The 27,851-nt window shown below is 53.4% G+C and overlaps 1 protein-coding gene across 2 annotated transcripts in view; it reads right to left on the bottom strand.

Annotated features, from left to right (window-relative positions):
* Nucleotides 1–4,806: 4,806 nt before the first annotated feature.
* The window catches only part of fermt3a (FERM domain containing kindlin 3a), a 57,768-nt gene continuing 34,723 nt past the window's right edge, over nucleotides 4,807–27,851 (bottom strand). For both annotated transcript variants that reach the window (XM_085976271.1, XM_085976272.1), the window contains exons 5-15: nucleotides 25,056–25,221; nucleotides 23,960–24,062; nucleotides 21,788–21,895; nucleotides 20,803–20,934; nucleotides 20,068–20,117; nucleotides 16,521–16,642; nucleotides 15,278–15,384; nucleotides 14,045–14,266; nucleotides 12,487–12,611; nucleotides 11,908–12,049; nucleotides 4,807–8,047 (exon numbers count right to left, since the gene is read on the bottom strand). In XM_085976271.1, the coding sequence (XP_085832397.1) occupies nucleotides 7,868–8,047; nucleotides 11,908–12,049; nucleotides 12,487–12,611; nucleotides 14,045–14,266; nucleotides 15,278–15,384; nucleotides 16,521–16,642; nucleotides 20,068–20,117; nucleotides 20,803–20,934; nucleotides 21,788–21,895; nucleotides 23,960–24,062; nucleotides 25,056–25,221 (1,457 nt within the window). In that variant the 3' untranslated portion in view covers nucleotides 4,807–7,867. The remainder of the gene's footprint in view (nucleotides 8,048–11,907; nucleotides 12,050–12,486; nucleotides 12,612–14,044; nucleotides 14,267–15,277; nucleotides 15,385–16,520; nucleotides 16,643–20,067; nucleotides 20,118–20,802; nucleotides 20,935–21,787; nucleotides 21,896–23,959; nucleotides 24,063–25,055; nucleotides 25,222–27,851) is intronic.

Here is a 27,851-nt window from a genome sequence, read left to right as displayed (position 1 = left end):
GCAGTTCCTCCTTCTCTCCCTCCTTTTTCCGTAGTAGAGCCACCTTCTCCCGATGTTCCGTAGACTTTCGGTGCTCCTCCATGATTTCTGTATGGTGGGAGTCGAAGTTACAAGTTGGGCAGGACAGGACATAGTAATATTCGGTGTCGTCCTGATCTAGGCCAGCGAGAGGGTCTTCTATTTCCTCCATACCCAGCTGGGCGTTAGCCAGCTTTTGTTCCAAGTCCAGACATCTTTCCTGAAGAGACTTCTTCATGCGTACCTCTTCATCCAGCTTTTTCTGGGCTTTCAGCAAGTCGTTTACTAATGACCTCATTTGAGATTTTACTACTTCAACTTCTTTTGGAGATTGATTGATCGGACTATTCAATCCCTCTACCGGAGCAGCTGTTTCAGCGGTCTGTTGTTCTACGTTGACGTGAGTCAGCGTACTTTTGGCATCCAAGGGCTGCTCTGTTGCAGTCATCTCAGTCTGTGTTGCCACCTCAGCTCTTCCAATAACCTTTGAGAGCTCCGAACCCCTTTCGTTTGAATATTGAAGTTCGTGTTCAAGTTTTTCCCATTTCAGAGTCCTGTCCTTCAGCATATGCAGGAGTTGGCTGACCGTTAACTCCTCTGACATCAGACGTTTTGTGTGCTCCTGCTCCATTTTCTCCATCAGCTGCTTATGTTGTCTTTCCAGATTCTCCAACTCTATATCAAAGAACTCTTTCGTTGCATTCAACTCTTGCTCACAACGGCGAAGCATTTGTTCTAATTGCTGTTGTAGTTTGAAATGGAGTTGAGTTCGAGCCCGGTGTCCCTCAGAAATGGGCACATCAGTAGACTTGCCAGACTCAGAATCCACAGTTAAACTATGTTGTTGTTGCTCAGTGGAATTCTGTGCTGAAACTTTGTCTTTTGCACCTGAGTTGGGCTTACCATCATCCGTTCCAGAGTCTGGGCCGACTATCTTCACCGAGTTCTCACTCGTTATTGTTTGTAGGAAATGCCAGTCCATATTCATTTTCCTAATCCACTCCCGTCCTAGTAGTGGAGAACCTCCTTCAGATATCACATATAAGTCCATTATTTGACTGTCTTCGCCCTTGTGGACCACTGCAACCTCTATTTTCCCGATGGGGTACACTCTTTGCCCCGTGTATGTTTCCAATATAATCCCCGTATCCTGTAGGGGAATATGTTGGAATAACTTTCCGTAATCTTTCTTATTTATGACCGTCAATGCCGATCCAGTGTCCAATTCCAGTTTTACTTGGACTCCTTCTATCTGAAGAGTGACCCAAATTGTCTGGAGGTCTGCACCCTTACCAGCGTTGAGTACTCTTAAGCTAGCCAGTTCATTACTGCTAGCGTCTGAATCGGACTCCTGTTCGGTCACCTTGTGTACCTTTGCGTATTTTCCTTGCGGTGACTTCTTGTTGCTGGTCTTCTTCGCTGACCTGCATACTCTAGCTATATGTCCAAGCCTACCACAAGTTCTACATTCTTGGTTTTTAAACCAACACTGGTTCTGATCATGCGTTGTCTTTCCACAACGATAACATTTGCCAGAACTCACACCCAATTTGTGTGCACTGAGCTCCGGTGACCGTAGCTGCATTACTGCCGTGCCTCTCGCTGCGGCTTCGTGTGCTGCTGCCATAGTGACCGCCTTCTCAAGCGTCAGCTCATTCTCCTCGAGCAGTCGCTTTTGTGTATCCTGTTTAAATAAACCACACACAAATTTGTCTCGAAGTGCCTCTGTCAGTCCCGTTCCAAACTGGCAATATTTCGCTAATTTACGCAATTCCAGCAAATAATCAGCATTGCTTTCATGCTGTAGCTGCCTTCTGTCGTAAAATTTAAATCGTTCCGCTAGCATCAGCGGCGTGGGGTTTAGATGATCTTTCAGGACAGTAACAATCTCATCGAACGTCTTATCCGCCGGTTCATCTGGTGATAACAGGTGTTTCAATTGCCCGTATGTCTTCGCACCCATTAAATTTAATAATGTTAGAGCTTTATCTTGGTCACGAATTTTATTGGCCTTACAATAATTTTTTTACTCTTTCAACATATATGGCCCAATCTTCGAGGTCACTATCAAAGGTGCTAATATTCCCGTGTTTAGGCATTGTAGATTTGCAATTTCTCAGATTTTTTTAAATTTTTTACTGCTATCCAAGATGGCGGCTTCCCGCTCTTGCCGTCGTCCTCCGCCCACAAAATGGCGGTTTTCCCGCGCTTGGCGGTCTTCACCCGTCCCCCAACGCCGTCTCCCTTCAGCCCCCGAGTGCAGCCCTTATCTTCGCCGCGATCGCCCGAGTGCGGCCCTTATCAGCGGATGCGATCGCTGGATCGCGAAGCGGCTCTCGGCTCTTATCAGGAGATGCGATCGCTCCGTTGAAACGCCTCCCGCTCGAAGCGGCTCTCGCGCCCTATTCCTCCAGCTCCCCCAGCCCCGTTCGTGCGGCCAACGCGGTCGACTGCCTGTCGCGTCGCTGCCCGGCTCAGACAACGGCTTACCCACCACCAAGCTGGAGAAGAAGCTGACGGTCGCCGATGGAGGCTCCGAGGTCAGGATGTCTTCCAGTGGGGTGGAGAGGGTGGAAACCTCTCTGCAACGTCCTGGCTGTGGACGAAGCTGCCGTGGAGTGACTGCCGCAGGGTCCGAATCAGACTCGTCGCCAGTGTTAAATCTGTGAGTTGTTCAAGTAATTAATACTCAGACTTAATCAGTAACAATAAAACAGGTCTTTACTGGTTGGAGGTAGGGACTATACGTAGGTCTTTACTTCATGCCCACAGGCGGGAACTGAGGGGAGATCAGTACCCACAGTACTATTTATACCCCTATGGCCAGGAGTGGTACTGCGTATCACTACGCCCAACAAGTAGTGCAGTCCTGTCCATAGGTTCAAAGTAGCACACATATTACATACACAACAGGATGGGCTTCGATGGGAGAGTTAGGGTACTGGAGGGATGGGCTTCGATGGGAGAGTTAGGGTACTGGAGGGATGGGCTTCGATGGGAGAGGTAGAGTACTGGAGGGATGGGCTTCGATGGGAGAGTTAGGGTACTGGAGGGATGGGCTTCGATGGGAGAGTTAGGGGACTGGAGGGATGGGCTTCGATGGGAGAGTTAGGGTACTGGAGGGATGGGCTTCGATGGGAGAGGCAGGGTACGGGAGGGATGGGCTTCGATGGGGGAGGCAGGGTACTGGAGGGATGGGTTTCAATGGGAGAGTGAAAGTACTAGGATAGGCTTTGGGTTGAGAGTTTTATTGGAGGGATGGGCTTCAATGGAGAGTTAGGACACTAGAAGGATGGGCTTCAATGGGAGAGTGAGAATACTAGAAGGATGGGCTTCGATGGGAGAGTTAGGGTACTGGAGGGATGGGCTTCGATGGGAGAGTCAGGGTACTGGAGGGATGGGCTTCGATGGGAGAGTCAGGGTATTGGAGGGATGGGCTTCGATGGGAGAGTCAGGGTACTGGAGGGATGGGCTTCGATGGGAGAGTTAGGGGACTGGAGGGATGGGCTTCGATGGGAGAGTTAGGGTACTGGAGGGATGGGCTTCGATGGGAGAGTCAAGGTACTGGAGGGATGGGCTTCGATGGGAGAGTTAGGGTACTGGAGGGATGGGCTTTGATGGGAGAGTTAGGATAAAGAGTGACGAGTGTCAGTGGTCCAAAAGGTCTTATCTAATCCTTCAGAAAGGTCAGTTGATACCATGGACTGCTCACAGCATATTGTACTACAAACTAGAAAGTAAGACGTGGGGCGATTTCCTCTCATCCCTGTCCCGTGAAATTGTAAAGCCGTTCAGGGGTATGATTTGTGCTGTAGGTTGGGATCCGAGGAACTCAACTCGTTTCTGACTTGTTTAAAAACCCAGCTTTGAAATTTACACCCTTTGGGTTGAATTCCCACATGCACCCGTTGAATGTAACACAGTCACCAACATATTTAGTTTAAATAGGTTAGCGGCTCTGTTTAAATAGTCAGGATGGGAATTTAACTCGAACACACGAGCCAGTCTGAGGGGGGAATTAAAAGCCCAAGGCCTAGAAATTGGGTTGGGGCGCCAAAGTGGCGCAAAAGTTGCCTGAGTGCAGGATTTAGCGCAGCGTTCGAGGCTTTAGCGATCGTCAGATATTCAGTTCCATTGCCCCTAGAGGGAGACGGGGCGAGGCTCGAGGCGCTCCGCGTCCCTCTTAGGGCGCTGAAACTGAATATCGCAGCGCAACGTGCCGCAGCGCCACACGCTGCGGCACGGCACGCTGCGGTACTGCAGGCCTTCCTCCCATTGTTAAGGGGGAGGGGCCTGCAACAGCGCGATCCCCGCTCGCGAGTGCCGGCAAACGAGCCCGACACCAAGGAGAAGTGTCGGGCTCTCGGGAAACAGCCGGCAATGCCGCGGGGGGCGGGGGGTCAGGAGGCTGGGGACGGAGGTGCTGGCAGGCGGCCACCAAAAAAGGCGGCCGCCCCGCACCTCCACCTTAACTTGCGCCGCTGCCGGCACAGTAAGGCCCCGTGAACCGGGCGCGGGTAGCGAACGGTGCAACTGCGCCGTTCGCTACCAAATATCGCGAACGGGGCGCTGCACACACCGATGACGTCATCGGTGGCGGCGCAGCGCAAATGGCTAACGCCACCATTAGCGCCCCTGCTGAATATCGCGGGAGGCGCAGCCAGTGGCGCTACAGCCACTGACTGCCTCTTTAGGCGCTAACAGGTGGCGCTACTCACCCAATTTCTCCCCCCAAAGGTTTTGGGAGGGGTTAAACTTTAAACAGACGCAATAAACCGAAACGCCGAAGAGGCAAAACAAAAATAGTTTATTGCATAAATACAATCGATTAGTTTGAATTATTAAAAAGGAATATAAAAAAAACTGTGTTTAAAATGCTCCGGTGCCTTCGGTTTCTGTCTGTAACCCTATTGTGAAGTGCGTGTCATATACATCAACGTCACTGTGATTTCTCAACTCCTTTTTCACACAAAGCTGTTCTTATACCGGCAGGTGATATTTGCTGAATCCCCAGGAGCTGGCGAATGACTCCAGTTTTCCCACAAGGAGCGTTCTTCCAAGTTCAGTCATGATGCAAAGGGGCCAGGATACTGCGTGGTTGACACAGTCAAAAATGAGAAGTGGGAACGGGAACAGAGCCATGATTCACAAACTGCAGCCAAAGTCAGAGGTACCGATTCTCCACAGGTTCAGTCACGAACAGGTCCCCTTCCCCCTCATCTCCCCGTGGGCAAGGAGTCCTCCTGAAGTAAGTACCAAGCCAAAGATTGATAAACATCTTTTCAGCTCTGAACAAAAAAAGTGAATTTTCAGCTCTCAGTCAGCAAGTCTCACTGGCAAATGCAATTCATTTCCACAGTTTTCCACCCTTCATTGGGATTGTGCACAGCAGGAGTGAATGGGAAGGGGTTTGGTCCATTGGGATTGTGTACAATAGGAGTGAATGGGAAGGGGTTTGGGTCCATTGGGATTGTGAACAGTGGGAGTGAATGGGAAGGGGTTTGGGTCCATTGGGATTGTGAACAGTGGGAGTGAATGGGAAGGGGTTGGGTCCATTGGGATTGTGTACAATGGGAGTGAATGGGAAGGGGTTTGGTCCATTGGGATTGTGTACAATAGGAGTGAATGGGAAGGGGTTTGGTCCATTGGGATTGTGTACAATAGGAGTGAATGGGAAGGGGTTTGGTCCATTTGGATTGTGTACAATGGGAGTGAATGGGAAGGGGTTTGGTCCATTGGGATTGTGTACAATAGGAGTGAATGGGAAGGGGTTTGAGTCCATTTGGATTGTGTACAATGGGAGTGAATGGGAAGGGGTTTGGTCCATTGGGATTGTGTACAATAGGAGTGAATGGGAAGGGGTTTGGTCCATTTGGATTGTGTACAATGGGAGTGAATGGGACGAGGTTTGGTCCATTGGGATTCTACACTAAGATCAGTTACATGCTTATTTGGAGTCACTGGTATGAATGGCAGCCCCTCACATGCTGGGCTTCAACCCAGGTGGTCATGTTCAGGCCTCTCCATGACCATCCTCAACTCAATTCATCCATCAGTGGGCAGGTTTCCCTCCAGTGGCGGAGAGGCTGAGAGTCCAAGTGATTCGGCGAGTTGCATGAAGCATCTTCCCAATCGATCCCCGACTGTTCCTCAAGGTTCCTGCACCTGCTGGTCTCCGGGCCTCATTGCAGCAGCTCTTCCGCACCCCCCATGGACCAGCTCCTTGCCTGCACCAGAAGGTGCTGCCAAATACCGATTGGGATTCACGTCTTCCGGACAAAGTGTCCACGGCAATTCTTGCTGAGGGAAAAGTTGAGTCGGGTCAAGACTTGCTCACTTGAAGGGTTGCGCATTTTAAGAAACTAACCCAGCACGGGGCCTGTGGTTAGTGACAGCTGCTGCTCGCTGTGTGATCGAGGCAGAGAAAGACTGATTCCCCATCCCCACAGACAAGGGAGGCAGTTGCTCGCAGACAAATACCATTCCGTGTTTGGCTGCCAGGGTCAAAGAACTATTACAACAGAAAATGCTGGAAAAACTCAGCAGGCCAGGCAACATCCGTGGAGAGAGAAATAGAGTCAACGTTTCGGGTCAAAACCTTTGTCAAGACTAAAAAAGCACAGGAAATGAAATAGATTAAAAGGCCAGGCTGGGAGAGAACAAAAGAGAAGTGAAGAGACATTAAGAGGTATTCAAAACGAGACGAGATGGTGATAGGACTAGTGAAGAGACAAAAGACGGCTCTAGATTAGGTGTGAAATGCTCTGGCAGAATGGGAGACAGCTGCCATGTGGGAGAGAGAAAAAAAGCGGAGGGGGGGGGGGGGGAAGGGCCAAAACAAAGGTGTGGATAAAAAATAAGTAAAAAATGTAATGGGGGCCGAGGTTATGATCTGAAATTGTTGAACTCGATATTGAGTCCGGAAGGCTGTAAAGTGCCTAATCGGAAGATGAGGTGCTGTTCCTCGAGCTTACGCTGGGCTTCCGTGGAACAATGCAAGAGCCCGAGTACGGTGAGGTCTGAGTGGGAATGGGGCAGTGAATTAAAGTGACAGGCGACCGGAAGCTCGGGGTCATCCTCACGGACTGAACGGAGGTGTTCCGCAAAGAACTATTACAAGGCCGGAAAGTGACCAGTTTAACTGTTATGTTACTGGGCTCTGACAGAGATATAAAGAGAGGGAAGAAGAGAGAGCGTGTGAGAGAGAGAGAGAGAGAGAGAGAGAGAGAGGGAGAGACAGCGTTAGATGAAGAAGGTTGGGAGGAGGCTCGTGTGGAGCATAAACAACAGCACGGAGCAGTCGGGCCAAACGGCCTGTTTCTGTGCTGTAGGTGCTACGTAATTCGATGTAAAGGAGAGAGGGAAGGAAGTGAGGGGGAGAAGAGAGAAAATGAGAGAGATAGAAGGGGGAAGAGGAGAGAGATGGGGAAGGGGAGGGAAAGATGAAGAGGAGCAAGCAGGGCGGACATCCCTCTCACAGTTCATCGATACAAGAGGCAGGCCGAACATAGCGAGGGGGAGAAAGGGTTTCAAACAAAGAACAACTGGTTAAGTGACGGCACCAGAAGTGACTGCACATGACGAGTGACCGTTCCCAGTGACGGCCATTAAGAAGTATCTAAAGCATCCCCAGGTGGTACAGACACGCACACACAAGGGGAACCCCTTCCTTCGTGCTGTTAAAGCTGTGTCGTGCTCAGTTGGCTGGACCAGCGGGATTAATTCAGTTAGCATTCAAAGTTGAGGGGGGAAAACTATTACTTTTCATTCAATACACAAAGCTTTTTTTTTTTTTAGTTCTGTGACGTATAGTGGTGTCTCCCGGCGACAGAGCGACACTCTGCCTGACTCAAAGGGCCTCGTGTCCGCCCGTTAGCTTGTGAAAGAGTTCTTCGTTCAGGGTCTCGCTCTGGTCCTTGGCGCGGGTGGACAGGAAGATGTAACCGCCGATATACTCGTGGACTATTTTGCAGTCGGCCGTCACGCAGCTGAAGGCGATGTTGATGTTTTCGTCAAACTCAATCGCAACCTGAGGACGGACACAAATGAGGGCGTGCAAATTAAACTCCCGAAAATAAATTAATACGTAAGAACATAAGAAATAGGAGCCGGAATAGGCCACTTGGCCCCTCGAGCCTGCTCCGCCATGCAATAAGATCATGGCTGATCTTGGGCTCAAAGCCACTTCCCTGCCCGCTCCCCATAACCCTTCACTCCCTTATAGAAACATAGAAGATAGGAGTAGGAGTCGGCCATTCGGCCCCTCGAGCCTGCTCCGCCATTCAATGAGATCATGGCTGATCATCCAAATTCAGTACCCAGTCCCTGCCTTCTCCCCATATCCCTTGATCCCTTTAGCCTTAAGAAATATATCCAACTCCTTCTTGAATATATTTAATGAATTGGCCTCAACTGCCTTCTGTGGTAGAGAATTCCACAGGTTCACCACTCTCTGGGTGAAGAAATTCCTCCTCATCTCTGTCCTAAATGGCTTACCCCTTATCCTTAGACTGTGACCCCTGGTTCTGGACTCCCCGACCATCGGGAACATCCTTCCTGCATCTAGTCTGTCTAGTCCTGTTTGAAACTTATAAAATTCTATGAAATCTTGCAAAAATCTGCCTATCTCCACCTTAAATGTATTTAATGACCCAGCCTCCACGGCTCTCCGGGGCAGAGAATTCCACAGATTTACGACCCTCTGAGAGAAGAAATTCCTCCTCATCTCAGTTCTAAAAGGGCGACCCTTTATTCTGAAACTGTGCCCCCGAGTTCTAGATTTCCCCACGAGGGGAAACATCCTCTCTGCATCTACCCTGTCGAACCCCCTCAGTATCTTATATGTTTCAATAAGATCACCTCTCATTCTTCTAAACTCCAATGAGTATAGGCCCAACCTGCTCAACCTTTCCTCATAAGTCAACCCCCTCATCTCTGGAATTAACCTCGTGAATCGTCTCTGAACTGCCTCCAATGCAAGTATATCCCTCCTTAAATAAGGAGACCAAAACTGTACGCAGTCCTCCAGGTGTGGTCTCACCAATACCCTGTACAGTTGTAGCAGGACTTCCCTGCTTTTATACTCCAACCCCCTTGCAATAAAGGCCAACATTTCATTTGCCTTTTTGATTACTTGCTGTACCTGCATGCTAACTTTTTGCGTTTCATGCACAAGGACCCTCAGGTCCCCCTGAACTGTAATCTCTCTCTATTTAAATAATAATTTGCTCTTTTATTTTTCCTGCCAAAGTGGATAACCTCGCACTCTCTCACATTATACCCCACATTTCCACTGGCAGGAGAGTCGGTAAGCAGAGGACACAGACATCAGATCGTGGGCAACGAATCCAGAGGAGGGAGCAATTTACTTTTCCGCAGCGAGTTGTTGTGGTCTGGAACGCGCTGCCTGAAAGGGCGGTGGAAGCAGATTCAATGGTAACTTTCAAAAGGGAATTGGATACATACTTGAAAAGGGCCTATGGGGAAAGAGCAGGGGAGGCGCGGTGGGGGGGGGGGTGCAGTGGGACTAATTGGAGAGCTCTTTCAAAGAGCCGGCACAGGCACGATGGGCTGAACGGCCTCTTTCTGTGCTGTATGATTCTGATGATTCTAAACCCAGTGTTGAGTTTTCTTCCGCGCCTTTTCCTAAATGACGTCTCATTCTGTGAGCTCAGTCAGGACTTGCGTTTAACTCTTGGTCTGTGTTTAAGTTGCTGGTCCATGTTTAAGTGTTTCTGATCTGTGTTTTAGAGCGTGCAAGTTTGAGTTTCAGAGTATCAGTCATTTTAAACCCTTTGCACCGGGTTTACCCCTCAGAGGGGCCACGGTCCGCCTATTACAGGTGAGACGAGCACAGTGTGTTGAAAGAGGCAGCCTACAATAGACCCCAGAGACCGGCCTGTAACGCCCACTCAGGGAACACACGGGGCTCAGCGCAGCAAATGCACCAAAAATAATCCAGCGAGGATTTTAAAAAATGTCTAAGACCAACCGGGGCGGGGGTAACACTGACCTTTTTGTAGAACAGAACGTTTTTTTTTAAACTATGGTCGTGGATGCCCGAGAGTGTATTATATAAAGAGACTGTGAACTGATCTGGGAGTGAGGGAGGAGCAGGGGCTGTCTTGACAGTTCTGTACCGCAGCCAAGGTAAGGGTGTAACCATTAACTTAAAAAAAAAAAAGCACCTACATTTTTACTGAATTCAATACCTTTTCTGCATACCTCATCCCTTCTCCGTACGAGACGGTTTGTAAATCAGTCGGAAGTGACAGGGTCTTGAATCAGAGGCTTTGTCCCTCTCACTGATATCAGCTATGATTCACAGTCTCTCAGCCATGCCTCTGTCAATAAGTCTCTTGCTTACTGCCTCTGTGGTTCAGCCTCTCGTTCTCTCTTGCAGATGGATCGCTCTCGCCCTGCTCTCTCTCGCCATGCGCTGTGACTCAGCCCCTCTCTGCTTGTCTCAGACACTCCCTGCGTCAGTAGGTCTCCCATGCACTTCCCAAGTAAGTCAGTTACTGAAGCTTTCCCAGGTATTGTCCAGTGCTCACTGCCAATGCTCCGACTAATCATTTTTTTTTATTTTTTTTAAAAAAAAATTTAAGGTGTGCGGCCCATTCAAATTATTGCGCATGCACGGTTTTCTGTGGCATTCTCTACCACAGAAGGCAGTAGAGGCCAATTCATTAAATATATTCAAGAAGGAGTTGGATATATTTCTCAAGGCTAAAGGGATCAAGGGATATGGGGAGAAGGCAGGGACAGGGTACTGAATTTGGATGATCAGCCATGATCTCATTGAATGGTGGAGCAGGCTCGAGGGGCCGAATGGCCTACTCTTGCTCCTATCTTCTATGTTTCTATGTTTTAGCCATTGAAAAGCTGGCAAGCGGCCTGCGCGGGACCTCCAGACCGCTGAGTGGCTGCACAGCTTAACGGGGACATTGCTCACTGTTGTTGTGAGGTAGATCAACATCATAAGGGGCTCAGAAATAGGAGGAACACGTACACCATTGATGGGCCTCATCTTAGTTTGACTTTTTTCCCCCCCAAAGTTGATTTTACTGAACCCAGTTGTTTCCACAATCTTTCTCTGTCCCAGGGGAGACTAACTGAAGTCCCCAAACGCCGGTCCCTGCTGAGATCAGGCAACGAGAGCCATGAATGATGGAACATGCTCGATGGGCTGAACGGCCTCCCACGTTCCAAACTCAACACTCGGGTCTGTGTGGATTGGGACCACACCAGGCGGTGCATTAACCCACTGAGCCGTGGGCGCTTGGAATCCCAACACGGTTCTGAAAGTGTCGGCAGTGGCTCAGTGGGCAGCACCCTCGCCTGAGTCAGAAGGTCATGGGTTCAAGTCCCACTCCAGAGACTTGTCGGAGGGGCAGTACTGAGGGAGCTCCGCACTGTCGGAGGGGCAGTACTGAGGGAGCGCCGTGCTGTCGGAGGGGCAGTACTGAGGGAGCGCCGCGCTGTCGGAGGGGCGGTACTGAGAGAGCGCCGCACTGTCGGAGGGGCCGTCTTTCGGATGAGACGTTAAACCGAGGCCCCGTCTGCTCTCTCAGGTGGATGTAAAAGATCCCACGGCCACTATTGGAAGAAGAGCAGGGGGAGTTCTCCCCGGTGTCCTGGGGCCAATATTTATCCCTCAACCAACATCACTAAAAACAGATGATCCGGTAATTATCACATTGCTGTTTGTGGGATCTTGCTGTGCGCAAATTGGCTGCCACCTTTCCTACATTACAACAGTGACTCCACTTCAAAAAAAGTACTTATTTGGCTGCAAAGTACTTTGGGACATCCGGAGGTCATGAAAGGCGCTATATAAATGTAAGTCTATCTTTCTTGATATAAAAAGGTCAATAATAAATATTGTACCTGTCGGATGTCCCAGTTGACATTCCACTGCCTCATGTTGTTGAAACGCCACATCTTCACCACGTCTCCCACGTTCAGGTCGATGCGGATCAGCCGGTTCGGAGCGATGCCCAACACCTCATCCTTCTTACAGCCCTTGAACCTGTCCGAACAGTCACAAATCAGCACCGAGCCTCTCCAAGCGACCCAGGGCCTGTACAAACCCAACAGAGTTTCGCTCCCTTGAAGCCCGTACAAACCCAACAGAGTCTCGTGCTGCCTAAATTGCACATCTATCAGAAAAACAGATGATCTGGTCATGATCACATTGCTGTTTGTGGGATCCTGCTCTTCACAAATTGGCTGCTGTGTTTCCTACATTACCACAGTGACTGCACTTCCAAAAAAGTACCTCACGGGCTGTAAAGAGCTTCGTGATGTCCTGAGGTCGTTATATAAATGTAAGTTCTTTCCTTCCTCATTATGAGACCAGGTAAAGATTCCACTTGCGCGCTCCCGGTGCGTTGGGAGATCACGATCGCAGCCCGTTTTCCGTCTTCTGAAATCAGTTTCAAATGTATAAAACGCCGCGACCGTTACCTGACGACAAAGTAGGAGAGTCCGAACTCCGGGAGCGACTGCCAGGCCTGAATGAACTTCATTTTGGTTTCCACGAGGGCAAGCTGGGCGACGTTCTGATAAGCCTCCAGAATACGAGGGGTTAACTGCGAGAGGCAACGCGACAAAGGTTAGAGCTTGTGTTCTGTTTTCTTTGATCAGCCAGGTGACCCCGAGTCTCTGAATCAAGCTATCGAGAATCCCGCCCAGGGAGAGTTTCAGTTTGCCTGATATCGGGCGCACGATCTCCCTCTATAGGCGCCACATGTCCAGAGCATTCAAGCCTAGGTGGCAAGAGCCGAGGGTTAGGGAGCCCCAAGTGTGGGAGTTAAACCAGCTAAAACCGCACAGGTACAGACCCCCATCCCATCACCGTGAGTGTGGGGGAATCACAGACACAGAACCCCGTCCCATCACCGTGTGTGTGTGTGGGGGAATCATGGACACACACCCCTGTCCCATCACTGTGTGTGTTTGTGGGGGAATCACAGACACAGACCCTCGTCCCATCACTGTGTGTGTGGGGGAATCACAGACACAGACCCCCGTCCCATCACTGTGTGTGGGGGGGAATCACAGACACAGACCCCCGTCCCATCACCGCGTGTGTGTGGGGGAATCACGGACACACCCCCCCGTCCCATCACTGTGTGTGTTTGTGGGGGAATCACAGACACAGACCCTCGTCCCATCACTGTGTGTGTGGGGGAATCATGGACACACACCCCTGTCCCATCACTGTGTGTGTTTGTGGGGGAATCACAGACACAGACCCTCGTCCCATCACTGTGTGTGTGTGGGAATCACAGACACAGACCCCCGTCCCATCACTGTGTGTGTGTGTTTGTGGGGGAATCACAGACACAGACCCTCGTCCCATCACCGCGTGTGTGTGGGGGAATCACGGACACACCCCCCCGTCCCATCACCGTGTGTGTGTGGGGGGGAATCACGGACACACCCCCCCGTCCCATCACTGTGTGTGTGTGGGGGAATCACAGACACAGACCCCCGTCCCATCACTGTGTGTGTGTGGGGGGGAATCACGGACACACCCCCCCGTCCCATCACTGTGTGTGTGTGTGGAGGAATCACAGACACAGACCACCCGTCCCATCACCGTGTGTGTGTGGAGGAATCACAGACACAGACCCCCGTCCCATCACTGTGTGTGTGTGGGGGGGAAATCACAGACACAGACCCCCGTCCCATCACTGTGTGTGTGTGTGGGGGGGAAATCACAGACACAGACCCCCGTCCCATCACTGTGTGTGTGTGGGGGGGAATCACAGACACAGACCCCCGTCCCATCACTGTGTGTGTGTGGGGGAATCACGGACACACCCCCCCGTCCCATCACTGTGTGTGTGGGGGGGAAATCACAGACACAGACCCCCGTCCCACCACTGAGTGTGTGTATGTGGGGGAATCACAGATCCCTGTCCTGTCCGTACATAGTGCAGAGCTGCTGACAGTAGCCCCTGAACACCATGAGTTAGGGTGCACCGTGTCTCAGGGTGATGTGTGGGAGCTCCCTTACCTGCTTGACTTTGTACTTCTTCTGATATCTGATCGAGACGAGCGACTTTGTGTTGATGTCCTCTGCGTTGGTGTTGGAGGTCACCTGCGAGTCAGAGTTGACCTTCTGCATAGTGAGGAAGGAGCGGATGTTCTGGACCTCGCTGGGGTAGGAGCTGTCTGCCATGGTTTTATTCTTAGCCGCTAACCGACAGGCTGCCATCCATTTGGCGTACTGTTCCTCCTGGCAAAAACTAGTCGTCAGCAACAAGTCCTTTTCTCGTTTAAAAAAAAAAAGATTTTGCTCCAATTTCACCGCCCCCCTCCTCTCCTCTCCTACATAAGAACATAAGAAATAGGAGCAGGAGTAGGCCATACGGCCCCTCGGGCCTGCTCCACCATTCAATAAGATCATGGCTGATCTGAATATAGACTCACGTCCACTTCCCTGCCCTCTCCCCGTAACCCCTAATTCCCTTATCTGCTAGGACAATGTCTATCTCCATTTTAAATTTATTTAATGTTGCAGCTTCCACAGCTCTCTGGGGTAGCAAATTCCATAGATTTACTACCCTCTGAGTGAAGAAGTTTCTCCTCATCTCAGTTTTGAAAGGGCAGCCCCTTATTCTAAGATTATGCCCCCTAGTTCTAGTCTCACCCATCAGTGGAAACATCCTCACACTTGCCGGAGTACTATTCCACAGTCACCTTGCCCAGGTAGCTGCTCCGAGTGCGAGGTTACAGAGCGAGTGCCGCCTGGCTATTCGACCGCGGGGGGTATTGCGGCACCCTGACGACCACACACTCTCCAACAGGAGTTCGGCGGCTTCACCCCTTCCTAACCCACGGGGAACTGAGGCCAACTGTAGCTCCCACTGCCGCACCAGCCCCCTTTCTCCTGTCTCTTTCTCTATGCCATGTACTCCTCCCCAGCTGAGAGGAGGAGGGAGGCAGCTCCCGGGCGGTGCTGTCCCAGGGCTCTGCCACAAGAGGGATGCACCGAGCCCGGCCTGCGGCATGACAGCGATTGCCAAAACCGCCGCGACAAACCCCATGTCCGTCCACTTATTTGAAGCTCTCGCACACTAGCAGACCGTGGCCATCAGTTATACCGATAGTTTCCCGCTGTGTCAGGGCCTGAAAGGACCCATGGCCCCGCTACGCGGTCTGTCCCAGCGCCTGTACAGACCAAATAAACTCCCCCATTGCCCCCACCCACACCATCCTCCTGTTCGATCCCAACCTGTGTACTCACATTCTCGCAGCGCAGGATGACCTCGTTCATCCCTTCCGGAGCCGGGATCAGCAGCTTGATGCAGAACTTCTGAGCGGCGATGTTGACATCAGGAGCAACCTCACAACCTGCGGGGCGGGTGGAAGAACGTTGAGGCAGGGTTAAAGTGCGGCCAGCGAGCTTGGACTGTCTGACGGTAGTGTAGTGCTTATAAGAACATAGGAGCAGGAGTCGGCCACACAGAGTTTGTTTCCTCTTCAGTTTTCTGTCTCTGCTGAAGGCGCTGACTCTCGCTGGGGCACGGTTCAGTGAGCGCGGGTCCCCCTCTGCTACCATAGAAACATAGAAGATAGGAGCAGGAGTAGGCCATTCGGCCCCTCGAGCCTGCTCCGCCATTCAATAAGATCATGGTTGATCATCCAAATTCAGTACCCTGTCCCTGCCTTTTCCCCATATCCCGTGATCCCTTTTGCCTTAAGAAATATATCCAACTCCTTCTTGAATATATTTAATGAATTGGCCTCCACTGCCTTCTGTGGTAGAGAATTCCACAGGTTCACCACTCTCTGGGTGAAGAAATTCCTCCTCATCTCTGTCCTAAATGGCTTACCCCTTATCCTTAGACTGTGACCCCTGGTTCTGGACTCCCCCGCCATCGGGAACATCCTTCCTGCATCTAGTCTGTCTAGTCCTGTTAGAATTTTATAAGCTTCAATGAGATCCCCTCTCATTCTTCTAAACTCCAGTGAATATAAGCCCAATCGACCCAATCTCTCTTCATACCCCCTCACCCCGAGCGCCCATTCTGTGTGTGTGTGTGTGTGTGTGTGTGTGTGTGTGAGAGAGAGAGAGAGGCTGGGCAGTGAGTGTGAGCATCGGGAGGAGGGGGGGGTGGGGTGGGCATCAGAGCTCGATGCAGTCCTCACCCAATGCGGGCTCCTCCCGAGCGGGGAGTCACCAGACAGCGTTGGTGAGCGAGGTCCCCGGACGATTTCCTTTCTCCCGAGGCCAACTCTCATGGCTTTTAACTATTGGCCCTCGTTGAAATCTGCAGACTCAGCACGGGCCGGCGGGGGGTGAAACCAGGTGCCTCACAGACTGTGCATCGGGGCTGGCATTCCCTTCTGCTCAGCGTTCCCACTTTCCATTTCCCCGGTGACCTGCCCCCATTGTGTACGCTCTACAACCCACTCTCGGGCCTAATCCCCCCTTCCTCCCCCCACCCACCCCCTCAGATGCCCGAGAAGCTTCCGAAATTCCTCACCCTTGAGGTTCATCTGGTGGATAGGCTCCCCAAAAGACTCTTGGTTTTTGTAGCACGAGATGCTCATTTCCTTAAATATGAACCAGTACTGCTTGTAGGCTTTCAGTGTCAGCTTCTTGGGCCTAGAGACAGGGAAAACGGGCAAAGAATTAGATCTGCGTGAATGTCTGCGCGCTCCCTGCCGCGAGTATCCCCGCTGTCCCACTGGCTGTTTACATCCCGGACGTTGGCTGATCCAGCGTCGTCACCAACTCTAGATAGATTATTCCAGTTTGACTGACTGGGGAGGATCAGGGGACACGCATTTAAACTACGCCAGAGTAGGAATAGATGGGACGTTGGGCGGTTCTTCTTGTCCCGGAGAGTAAGGAGCCTCTGGAACGGGGTTGCTGGCTGGTGGGGTGGGTGCGGACTCTCTGCACACCTTCAAGAGGGGGCTGGACCGGTTCCTGACTGGGGCCAAGATCCCATCATAAAGAAGGCAAGTGGATTAACAGATAACACACGGTCTCCCAGACCGGGTTTTCGATTGCCTGAGGGGGGTCGGAGAGGAATATTCCAGGAGCTTTTCCCCTTGTTGACCATGAGATCTTCTCTGGGGGTTTTCCCCGCCCCCCCCCCCTACCTCCCCCTCCCTCTTCTTGGCGATTATATGGTGGCGGAGAGGTTAGAAAGTACGACTACTTTCGTAAGACAGGAAAAGCTTATCATGGGAGATAAAACCAGAAAACGCTGGAGATACTCAGCAGGTCAGGCAGCACCAGTAAAGCGAGAAACCGAGTTAACGTTTCAGGTCGATGACCTTTCGTCAGAACTGGAAAAAAGCAGAGAATGGAACAGATTTTTAAGCAAGTGTAGTGGCTGGGAAATGGGGGAGGGGATGAAAGAACAAAAGGGAAGGTCTGTGGTAGGATAGACGGCCGGAGAGATTAAACATAGAAACATAGATGATAGGAGCAGGAGTAGGCCATTCGGCCCCTCAAGCCTGCTCCACCATTTAATGAGATCATGGCTGATCATCCAAATTCAGTACCCGGTCCCTGCCTTCTCCCCATATCCCTTGATCCCTTTAGCCTTAAGAAATATATCCAACTCCTTCTTGAATATATTTAATGAATTGGCCTCCACTGCCTTCTGTGGTAGAGAATTCCACAGGTTCACCACTCTCTGGGTGAAGAAATTCCTCCTCATCTCTGTCCTAAATGGCTTACCCCTTATCCTTAGTCTGTGACCTCTGGTTCTGGACTCCCCCACCATCGGGAACATCCTTCCTGCATCTAGTCTGTCTAGTCCTGTTAGAATTTTATAAGTTTCAATGAGATCCCCTCTCATTCTTCTAAACTCCAGCGAGTACAAGCCCAATCGACCCAATCTCTCCTCATACGTCATTCCTGCCATCCCAGGTATCAGTCTGGTGAATCTTCACTGCACTCCCTCCATGGCAAGAACATCCTTCCTCAGATAAGGCGACCAAAACTGCACACAATACTCAAGGTGTGGTCTCACCAAGGCCCTGTACAACTGCAGCAAGACATCCTTGCTCCTGTACTCGAATCCTCTCGCTATGAAGGCCAACATACCATTTGCCTTCTTAACTGCCTGCTGCACCTGCATGCTTACCTTCAGCGACTGGTGCACAAGGACACCCAGGTCTCGTTGCACTTCCCCTTCTCCCAATCTATTGCCGTTCAGATAATAATCTGCCTTCCTGTTTTTGCTACCAAAGTGGATAACCTCGCATTTATCCACATTATACTGCATCTGCCGTGCTTCTGCCCAATCACCCAACCTGTCCAAATCATACTGGAGTTTCTCGGCATCCTCCTCACAGCACACACACCCACCCAGCTTTGTGTCGTTGAGAGACATTAAGAGATATTCAAGGCGAGAGGAGGTGGTAATGGGACAGGTTAAGAAACAAAGGATGGCTCTAGATGAGGTGTGAAATGCGCTGGCAGAATGGAAGACAGCTGCCCTGTGGGAGAGAACAGAACAAAAGTGTGGATAAAAAATATATATATATGTTATGATCTGAAATTGTCGAATTCTTCTAACGGGAGGTGTAGTTTGGCTCTCCATTTGATGGCCTCCCGAGATACCAAGTGGGGAAATGAGGTGCCTCCCGCGACAGATCTCAGTGGGCTGGTTGCTGCGATGTGTTCCATGGCCACAGTCGCACTTCGGGTCGTCATTCGTCTTCCACTTGTGCAGCAGGTGGCCGCATCGTCCGTACCCCGTGCAGATTGGGTTGAGCGCCGACCACCGTCTTCGAGGGAGGTGGGAGCCAGGGACCTCTGCGGTTGGGTCAGTGACGAGACGTTGGTTCTTCACGTCGCGTGCGTCCCACGATTCCATCCACCTGGACAGTGGGTCGACACCAGCTGCATGAATATTGGCCTGTGTTTCCCAGAATGGCCGATTTTAAGCGCTTTCGTGCTGGGTTTTTCCAAGGGTAGGAGGTATTTAGTCACCTTGCTCCGGCCATCGTGTGGAGCAGGCCTTTTCCTGCCCATCAATATTTGTATAAAGTGTAATAGGGGAGTGGGGAGGGGTGTAGTTGAACAGTGTGAACGCCCAGTCACCCATCCCCGATGGCTCAGTGAGTCTATCCAGGGAGTATCCGAGTTGCTCACGGCCAGGCCCGAGCCCCGAGAAGGCGGGATAGTGGTAGGGTCACTTGCGCTCGCCCCCCTGGGTTGGAGAAGGGGGGAAAGCAGACCGAGCCCGTGCTCCAGTCTTCAACTCCCTCGCTGTGGGATTCAGCACGAGAAACGTACAAAGGGCAAGAAGAGACGATTCGGCCCAGCATGACTGACTCTCCTCATACCCTAACTCACCCAGCCCAGCATCCAACTCTAACATGACCTCCCCAAATACCTGCAGATTATTCCAAGCGTGCAACAACAACTTGCATTTATACAGCGCCTTTAACTTAGTAAAACGTCCCACGGTGCTTCACAGGAGCGATTATCAAACATAAATTGACACCGAGCCACAAAAAGGATATATTAGGACAGGTGACCAAAAGCTTGGTCAAAGAGGTCGGTTTTAAGGAGCATCTTAAAGGAGGAGAGAGAGGCGGAGAGGTTTAGGGAGGGAATTCCAGAGCTCGGGGCCCAGGCGGCTGAAGGCACGGCCGCCAATGGTGGAGCGATGGAAATCGGGGATGTGCAACAGGCCAGAATTAGAGGAGCGCGGAGATCTCGGAGGGTTGTAGGGGCTGGAGGAGGTTCCAAAGATAGTGAGGGGGGCGAGGAGGCTGTGGAGGGATTTGAACACCAGGATGAGAATTTTAAAATCGAGGCGTTGCCAGACCGGAAGCCAATGTAGGTCAGCGAGCTCGGGGGGTGATGGGTGAATGGGACTGGGTGAGAGTAGAACTTTCTCCAATATCCATATTCTAAATGTACTTTTCCCTCATTTAACTTTCTTCCCTGCCAGCTTGACATAGCTCGAGGCTGCACCCTGGGCTCACCTCACCTCTGCTGGTTTGGGCATCCTACAGCCTGGAATGCTGTGAAACTCCGCTCTGGGTGGTGCATCTTACCTGAAGAGCTTGAGGTTGTCTCTGAGCTCGGGAATCGAGGTGATGCTGTCCTGGAAAAGAGGCAGTGAGAGTTACAGTTTGTTCGCTGTCCCAGAGGACCCTTCCTGCCACCCTCCGCCACTCCCTAACACTTGGTGGGGGGGGGGGGGGGGGGGGGGAAGTAATCAGGTTTCTTTCTTTTCCCCTGTTCCTGAAGGTGTTGCTGTACGGGTTCCATCAGCACTGGGCACCATCCACCACCTCATTCTTCCTGCGTGAGCCTTGTTGGCTGGCTATTCGACTAGAAAAGACGTCACAGTTGAGCCTGACCCGGACTCCCTCCCAACACCCGAGCTATCCAGCAGGCATGACTGGACAGTGACCATGAGCAGTGACCCTAGATCGCACCACAATCTAAACACACGCCACTTAAGTTACGCACACGCCACTAAACACGCACACACGCCACTACACACGCGCACGCCACTACACATGCGCGCCACTACACGCACGCGCGCATGCCACTACATGCGCCACTACACACGCGTGCACACGCTACTAAACATGCGCACGCGCCACTGAACACGCGCACACACCACTGAACACATGCAGCTAAAGAAACACACACATATATACAAAGACATATGTATGCATGTACATAAAGATACACACAGATACAGAAGGAGGAACATATACAGACGACATACACACACACATGCCAGCACAGGTGTACATGCAGACACAGTCCGTCCTTACCAGGACGTCCTTTGGGGTCGATCCCTCCAATTTAACCTCCAGTACGGAGAGGGCAGCCTCCACTTCATCCAACTCCGAGTCCTTGTGAACTTCCTCTGCCTCCCCTGACTGTGACCGCTTGTTTATGTGGTACTGGAATAAAAAAAATGAAATTAACTGCATTTCCTTTAAAAGCACATTTAGGGTAAAGTTTACACAGCACAAGCAGTGGGAGCAGCTCGTTTCCCCCTGGTGACCCTGAGTTGCTGATCCCTACCTTGTCTCCCAGGCCAGCGACTGCAGGATGGCATGACCAGAGGGATTGCTGTCCCCAGCCTGCTCCCGTCTTCGGCCTCGTACACAGCAGCACGAGTATCAAACTCACGCTGTACCTGCCCTGGGAGTGTTTGATGGGACAGTGTAGAGGGAGCTTTACTCTGTATCTAACCCGTGCTGTACCTGCCCTGGGAGTGTTTGATGGGACAGTGTAGAGGGAGCTTTACTCTGTATCTAACCCGTGCTGTACCTGCCCTGGGAGTGTTTGATGGGACAGTGTAGAGGGAGCTTTACTCTGTATCTAACCCGTGCTGTACCTGCCCTGGGAGTGTTTGATGGGGACAGTGTAGAGGGAGCTTTACTCTGTATCTAACCCGTGCTGTACCTGCCCTGGGAGTGTTTGATGGGACAGTGTAGAGGGAGCTTTACTCTGTATCTAACCCGTGCTGCACCTGCCCTGGGAGTGTTTGATGGGACAGTGTAGAGGGAGCTTTACTCTGTATCTAACCCGTGCTGTACCTGCCCTGGGAGTGTTTGATGGGACAGTGTAGAGGGAGCTTTACTCTGTATCAAACTCACGCTGTACCTGCCCTGGGAGTGTTTGATGGGACAGTGTAGAGGGAGCTTTACTCTGTATCTAACCCGTGCTGTACCTGCCTGGGGAGTGTTTGATGGGACAGTGTAGAGGGAGCTTTACTCTGTAACTAACCCATGCTGAAAGATCTAGTACCTGCAGAGCTGCAAACATCATCATCTCCTCCTCTGTACACTCGATCTCCTCGAGGAGGACTGTCCACCGTGCCTGTTCATACAGCTGGTTTATCCGCACCACGTCATACTGAAGGACAAGAGACAGCAACAGGTTAGGGGATCAAACATAGTGTTTTTGTGGCTAACGTCATACTCTGAATATTGCATTCTCTGATCTAGGGAGTCCTGTATTCAACAGGGACACAGTACGAACAAAGAATCATAGAATAATACAGCACAGAAGGAGGCCTTTCATAAGAACATAAGAAATAGGAGCAGGAGTCGGCCATTCGGCCCCTCGAGCCTGCTCCGCCATTCAATAAGATCATGGCTGATCGTCTACCTCATCTCCACTTTCCCACCCGATCCCCATATCCCTCGATTCCCTTAATATTCAGAAATCTATCGATCTCGGTCTTGAATATACTCAACGACCGAGCCTCCACAGCCCTCTGGGGTAGAGAATTCCAAAGATTATCCGCCCTCCGAGTGAAGAAATTTCTCCTCATCTCAGTCCTAAATGGCTGACCCCTTATTCTGAGACTGTGACCCCTGGTTCTAGACTCCCCAGCCAGGGGGAACATCCTCCCTGCATCTACCCTGTGAAGCCCCGTAAGAATTTTGTATGTTTCGATGAGATCACCTCTCATTCTTCAAAACTCTAGAGAATATCGGCCTAGTCTACTCAATCTCTCCCCATAGGACAATCCCCCCATCACAGGAACCAGTCTGGTGAACCTTCGTCGTACTCGCTCTCACGATTTCCCTTTCATAAATCCGTGTTGACTCTGCCTCTAAGTGCCCTGTTATCACATCCTTAATAATAGATTCTCGCCTTTTCCCTACTACTGATGTCAGGCTAACCGGTCTGTAGTGCCCCGTTTTCTCTCACCCTCCTTTCTTAAATAGTGGGGTTACATTCGCTACCTTCCAATCCATGGGAACCGTTCTAGAATCGGCCCATCGAGTCTGCGCCGGTACAGTCGAGGAGCAATCCAGTCAGTCCCACTCCCCCACTCTTTCCCCATATTCCTGCAATTTTTTCTCCTTCAAGTATTTATCTAATTCCCTTTTGAAGTCTACTGTTGAATCTGTATCCACCGCCCTATCAGGCAGTGCATTCCAAATCCGAACCGCTCGCTGAGTAAATAAAGTTTTTCCTCCTGTCGCCTCTGGACCATGACCAGGAGACTGACTGCTCCCCCAGCGGACCGTGAGGTTCTGTACTGTCACATGTCTCAGCCACTTTCAAAAAAAATCGCCACTGATCTTCTCAAGGAAGCTTGCCGTTCATTCCAGGGTAGCAAGTACAGGAGGGATGGGTGGACAGGGTGATTCATAAGGAGAGTAAGAGTGTCTGATACACAGAGTGACAGACACACAGACAGAGAGAGAGAGAGAGGGGAGCACACAGATATGGAAACACACACACAGGTACAAAAACATAAACAGGCCGAAAGAGACAGAGACAGTGATGTTCATAGACAGAGAACAAAAGTGTCAGGGTTTACAGAAAGATCTTACAGACGACGTTCAGGCTTGGGCTGATAAGTGGCTGGTAACATTCGCGCCACAGAAGTGCCAGGCAATGACTATCTCCAACAAGCGAGAGTCTAACCACCTCCCCTTGACATTCAACGGCATTACCATCGCCGAATCCCCCACCATCAACATCCTGGGGGTCACCATTGACCAGAAACTTAACTGGACCAGCCACATAAATACTGTGGCAACAAGAGCAGGTCAGAGGCTGGGTGTTCTGTGACGAGTGTCTCACCTCCTGACTCCCCAAAGCCTTTCCACCATCTACAAAGCACAAGTAAAGAGTGTGATGGAATACTCTCCACTTGCCTGGATGAGTGCAGCTCCAACAACACTCAAGAAGCTCGACACCATCCAGGACAAAGCAGCCCCGCTTGATCGGCACCCCATCCACCACCTTAAACATTCACTCCCTCCACCACCGGCGCACCGTGGCTGCAGTGTGGACCATCGACAAGATGCACTGCAGCAGCTCGCCAAGGCTTCTTCGGCAGCACCTCCCAAACCCGCGACCTCTTCCACCTAGAAGGACAAGGGCAGCAGGCGCATGGGAACACCACCACCTCCAAGTTCCCCTCCACAGCTCAGTCAGTCCCCACTCACTCCTTACCTTGGGGTCCAGGTCGAAGAAGCTGAAATATTTGAAGCGGATCAGTAATTTGTCATTCTCATGAATGCCCTGTGACATCAGCGAGCGGGAGGAATCGAGCCATCTGCCGAAAGAAAAGCCCCAGAGTGAGGGCGGCATTCGGTCAAATGGACCCAGATCACGTCACCAGACATTGCGCTTTCTAAACTGTCAGTGTGTGAGAGAAGGAGGAGGGGAGGGATTGGGTTAGGGCAACTGGACCGTGGGACACAGCGATGCACAGGTGGGCAGTGGGGGTGGGGGCTGCTGAGGGGGGAGGCGGGGAGGAGGAGGAGGGCAGTGGGGTGGGTCAGTCGGAGGGAGGACGGTCTGAGGGAGGGCGGTCGGAGCGAGGGGGAGGGGGGTCGGGGCGGGGGGTCGGGGCGGGTGGTCGGAGCGAGGGGGCGGGCGGTCGGGGCGAGGGGGCGGGCGGTCGGGGCGAGGGGGAGGGCGGTCGGGGCGAGGGGGAGGGCGGTCGGGGCGAGGGGGAGGGCGGTCGGAGTGAGGGCGGTCGGGGCGAGGGGGGAGGGCGGTCGGAGCGAGGGGGAGGGCGGTCGGAGCGAGGGGGAGGGCGGTCGGAGCGAGGGGGAGGGCGGTCGGAGCGAGGGGGAGGGGCAGCGAGAGGGAGCAGGGAAGATGGGGAGAGGAAGGAGGGAGGCAGCGATGGGCGCTGGACTAAAGGTTTCAACTCACAAAATTAAAACCACAGCGCCTGTGCTGTCAATTTCAAAACCCAGCCGGGTCTGAAGAAACCTCGAATTCACACTCCTCAGCCCACAATCCGTGTGTCGAAGGTAATCAGAGGGCGCTGTCAGCTGTTTGCACCTCCATTACAAATCAGCCACTCCTAGTTCCAGGTGAACTCTGAGACTCCGCGGGTCTCTCATCCCTCCACACCCAGACAGCTCACTCTTGGAGGAGAGCATTTTGTACTTAATGTAAATCTCATTACTGACTGTCGTGATGCAGCATGCAGTGTGGAGGAAAGTTCCCTTCCATCTCCCCCTCATTTTCCCGTGACTCCTGTTGTATTTTCCAGGGACAGATCACCAGCCCTTTAAAGCGCTGCCTCTCTCACCTGCTGTGGGCCTGGGCCTTGTCGGTCAGTGTGTTCGGCCTGTTCATCTTTGCCATGACCTCCGGTGAGACACTGGGCTGGCTGACGGCCAGTATCCTGTAGCAAACCTCTCCCTCGGGGGTGTCCCTCATGTAATGGGCTCCGTTGGGGTGGTTGTACCTCTGGTCTACACCGAGGGACAAAAAGGAACTCTGTATCAGCTTACACGGCACACAGGCAAACGGACGTACGTCTAGTTCAGCTGAGCGGAAAAAACCTTTTACTCTGACTTTTGGGACAGTGAGAGGGAGGAGGGAGGAGGAAGAGTGAGGGAGAGGGAGGAGGAAGGGCGGTGCGAGGGAGGGAGAGGGAGAGGGAGGAGGAAGGGCGGTGCGAGGGAGAGAGGGCAGTGCGAGGGAGAGGGAGAGCAAGGGAGAAGGAGGGCAGAGCGAGGGCGAGGGTGAGTGAGGGCGAGGGAGGTCAGTGCTAGGGAGAGGGAGGGCGAGTGAGGTCAGCGCAAGGGAGGGGGAGGGCAGTGCGAGGGAGAGGAAGGGCGAGTGAGGTGAGGGAGAGGGATGGCGAGGGAGAAGAAGGGCAGTGCAAGGGAGAGGGAGGGCGAGTGAGGTGAGGGAGAGGGATGGCGAGGGAGAAGAAGGGCAGTGCGAGGGAGAGGAAGGGCGAGTGAGGTGAGGGAGAGCAAGGGAGAAGAAGGGCAGTGCGAGGGAGAGGGAGGGCGAGTGAGGTGAGGGAGAGGGACGGCGAGGGAGAAGAAGGGCAGTGCAAGGGAGAGGGAGGGCGAGTGAGGTGAGGGAGAGGGAGGGCGAGTGAGGTGAGGGAGAGGGACGGCGAGGGAGAAGAAGGGCAGTGCAAGGGAGAGGGAGGGCGAGTGAGGTGAGGGAGAGGGAGGGCGAGTGAGGTGAGGGAGAGGGATGGCGAGGGAGAAGAAGGGCAGTGCGGGGGAGAGGGAGGGCGAGTGCGGTGAGGGAGAGGGAGGGCGAGTGAGGTGAGGGAGAGGGATGGCGAGGGAGAAGAAGGGCAGTGCAAGGGAGAGGGAGGGCGAGTGAGGTGAGGGGGAGGGAGGGCGAGTGAGGTGAGGGAGAGGGACGGCGAGTGAGGTGAGGGAGAGGGATGGCGAGGGAGAAGAAGGGCAGTGCAAGGGAGAGGGAGGGCGAGTGAGGTGAGGGGGAGGGAGGGCGAGTGAGGTGAGGGAGAGGGACGGCGAGGGAGAAGAAGGGCAGTGCAAGGGAGGGGGAGGGCGAGTGAGGTGAGGGAGAGGGAGGGCGAGTGAGGTGAGGGAGAGGGACGGCGAGGGAGAAGAAGGGCAGTGCAAGGGAGGGGGAGGGCGAGTGAGGTGAGGGAGAGGGACGGCGAGGGAGAAGAAGGGCAGTGCGAGGGAGAGGGAGGGCGAGTGAGGTGAGGGAGAGGGATGGCGAGTGAGGTGAGGGAGAGGGACGGCGAGTGAGGTGAGGGAGAGGGACGGCGAGGGAGAAGAAGGGCAGTGCGGGGGAGGAGGGCGAGTGAGGTGAGGGAGAGGGATGGCGAGGGAGGTGAGGGAGAGGGATGGCGAGGGAGGTGAGGGAGAGGGATGGCGAGGGAGGTGAGGGAGAGGGATGGCGAGGGAGGTGAGGGAGAGGGATGGCGAGTGAGGTGAGGGAGAGGGAGGGCGAGTGAGGTGAGGGAGAGGGACGGCGAGGGAGAAGAAGGGCGGTGCGGGGGAGGAGGGCGGTGCGGGGGAGGAGGGCGGTGCGGGGGAGGAGGGCGGTGCGGGGGAGGAGGGCGGTGCGGGGGAGGAGGGCGGTGCGGGGGAGGAGGGCGGTGCGGGGGAGGAGGGCGGTGCGGGGGAGGAGGGCGGTGCGGGGGAGGAGGGCGGTGCGGGGGAGGAGGGCGGTGCGGGGGAGGAGGGCGGTGCGGGGGAGGAGGGCGGTGCGGGGGAGGAGGGCGGTGCGGGGGAGGAGGGCGGTGCGGGGGAGGAGGGCCGTGCGGGGGAGGAGGGCCGTGCGGGGGAGGAGGGCGGTGCGGGGGAGGAGGGCGGTGCGGGGGAGGAGGGCGGTGCGGGGGAGGAGGGCGGTGCGGGGGAGGAGGGCGGTGCGGGGGAGGAGGGCGGTGCGGGGGAGGAGGGCGGTGCGGGGGAGGAGGGCGGTGCGGGGGAGGAGGGCAGTGCGGGGGAGGGCAGTGCGGGGGAGGAGGGCAGTGCGGGGGAGGAGGGCAGTGCGGGGGAGGAGGGCAGTGCGGGGGAGGAGGGCAGTGCGGGGGAGGAGGGCAGTGCGGGGGAGGAGGGCAGTGCGGGGGAGGAGGGCAGTGCGGGGGAGGAGGGCAGTGCGGGGGAGGAGGGCAGTGCGGGGGAGGAGGGCAGTGCGGGGGAGGAGGGCGGTGCGGGGGAGGAGGGCGGTGCGGGGGAGGAGGGCGGTGCGGGGGAGGAGGGCGGTGCGGGGGAGGAGGGCGGTGCGGGGGAGGAGGGCGGTGCGGGGGAGGAGGGCGGTGCGGGGGAGGAGGGCGGTGCGGGGGAGGAGGGCAGTGCGGGGGAGGAGAGATGACATGCAAGGCCAATCCTGTCCTCCCTTGACCTCTACACACACGTGCATGTTGCAGCACGAGTCACTGGATAGTGGTCAGGTGTGGTATCCCCAGCCGATATCTCCCCTCCCTGTCCCGTAATGCCCTTCACGGTCACAAAGGCTCACACGATTAAGAATCCTTTGGTGAGGTGCTGGATGGTGCCCAGACCCGTGAACAGTCAATCCTTTCAGGCAGAGGGAAGGGAAAACTAGAGGGTGAAATCAGAAGATTAGAAGTGCGCAGCGACCATGTTTAAAAAGG

Source organism: Somniosus microcephalus, unplaced genomic scaffold, assembly GCF_052327205.1.
Source record: "Somniosus microcephalus isolate GS21.2 unplaced genomic scaffold, FLI_Smic_1.0 unresolved_chr2, whole genome shotgun sequence".
Taxonomy (NCBI): Eukaryota; Metazoa; Chordata; class Chondrichthyes; order Squaliformes; family Somniosidae; genus Somniosus; species Somniosus microcephalus.
Note: the sequence above shows the minus strand (reverse complement) of the source record. Positions and strands in the feature narration are given on the sequence as shown.